At 29.2% G+C, this 1207-nt stretch overlaps 1 protein-coding gene across 1 annotated transcript; it reads right to left on the bottom strand.

Annotated features, from left to right (window-relative positions):
* Positions 1–148: 148 nt before the first annotated feature.
* On the bottom strand, positions 149–974 carry HELRODRAFT_184746 (hypothetical protein; the record flags this gene model as incomplete). Its single annotated transcript, XM_009022908.1, has 3 exons — positions 149–169; positions 553–669; positions 756–974. The coding sequence occupies 3 exons, from the start codon at positions 972–974 to the stop codon at positions 149–151; spliced, it is 357 nt and encodes a 118-aa protein (XP_009021156.1).
* Between the last annotated feature and the right edge of the window lie 233 nt (positions 975–1207).

Genomic DNA, 1207 nt, shown 5'->3' with positions numbered 1-1207 from the left:
TTAGAATTTCAAAACTTGGTTTGTAATTATAAATGACTAAAAAAAACTTTTCCTATTTCTGCTTTTCCGATATTCCCACATTGGAATTCACCAAATTGCAAATTGTTTTATTTTTTCGGAGAAAGCTTCCAAATTTAATATCCGATACCTATTCTATGGAATGTAATTTCTACAAGAGAGAAAGTAATTATATAAATTTTCAAATTTGGTTTAATTAACAGCAACGAGAAGAAAATTGAAATAAATGTTCAATCGCTGTCCACCTCTCAACCAAGTTACTACGTTTTAGTTGCTTTTCACAAAGCCGTCATTGAATTTGGGTAAATTACGTGATGCAAATATAAACAACTTTTCAATTCAATGATATTTAAAATTTTGTCCAAAACAAAACTTCTGCGTATAAATGAGTCGATAAAATAAAGATAATTCAATTGAACTTTGGTGAAATAAAAGTGCAACAACCATAAGCCACAGAAAAGCGTAAAATGGTTGCAAAATTACTTCATGATAAATGAAGCAAACATTATTCATAGATTAGGCAACAGAACATACCTTATTGATCCTGGCATCCTCGATCCGATGCTTCTTTAATTGTTGAACGGATTTTCTAAATTGAAGTGTCAAATTATGTTTTTTCTTTGCTTCTTCTATTTTTCTTTCTTCTTGTTTCTTTTTTATTTTTTGGATCTATAAATGTTCATCCATTTTAAATAATCTAGCACACAAAACTAGCTTATTTTGTATAAAAAAATCACCTCGCTTTCTAGTTGAATTTCATAAGCATTTAAGTTGTTTCTGTGCTTCTGCTTACTTCCTAACTGTTGTAACATGTCGGCTTTCCTATCACCTTCCATTGCGTACCGTTTATCTTTTGAAGCTTTTTTAATGAGTTCTTCTTTTCGTCTTTGTTCCTCACTTATTTCAATCCACTCCATCTCAGTGCGTATCATTTCGTCCCTCGCTTTTTCGTTCATTTCAGTTTCAATTTTTTGCAATATCTTCGTGGGCAATCAGTCAATGGCAAAATTGTTTGAGATTATTTATAATATATAGGCAAATTAGGTATAACCAATTAAAAAAAATAAATGGTTTTAACTGCACCAAATTTTGTTCATTAAACTAAAAAGACAGACATAAAAATGAACATGTAAAATAAATCTCAGAAAAAACTAAAATCATGTAAAAAATAAATTTTTTCCAATTTTTT

Source organism: Helobdella robusta, assembly GCF_000326865.2.
Source record: "Helobdella robusta unplaced genomic scaffold HELROscaffold_3309, whole genome shotgun sequence".
Taxonomy (NCBI): domain Eukaryota; kingdom Metazoa; phylum Annelida; class Clitellata; order Rhynchobdellida; family Glossiphoniidae; genus Helobdella; species Helobdella robusta.
The sequence above is the reverse complement of the archived record's forward strand: the minus strand, read 5'-3'. Positions and strand labels throughout refer to the sequence as shown.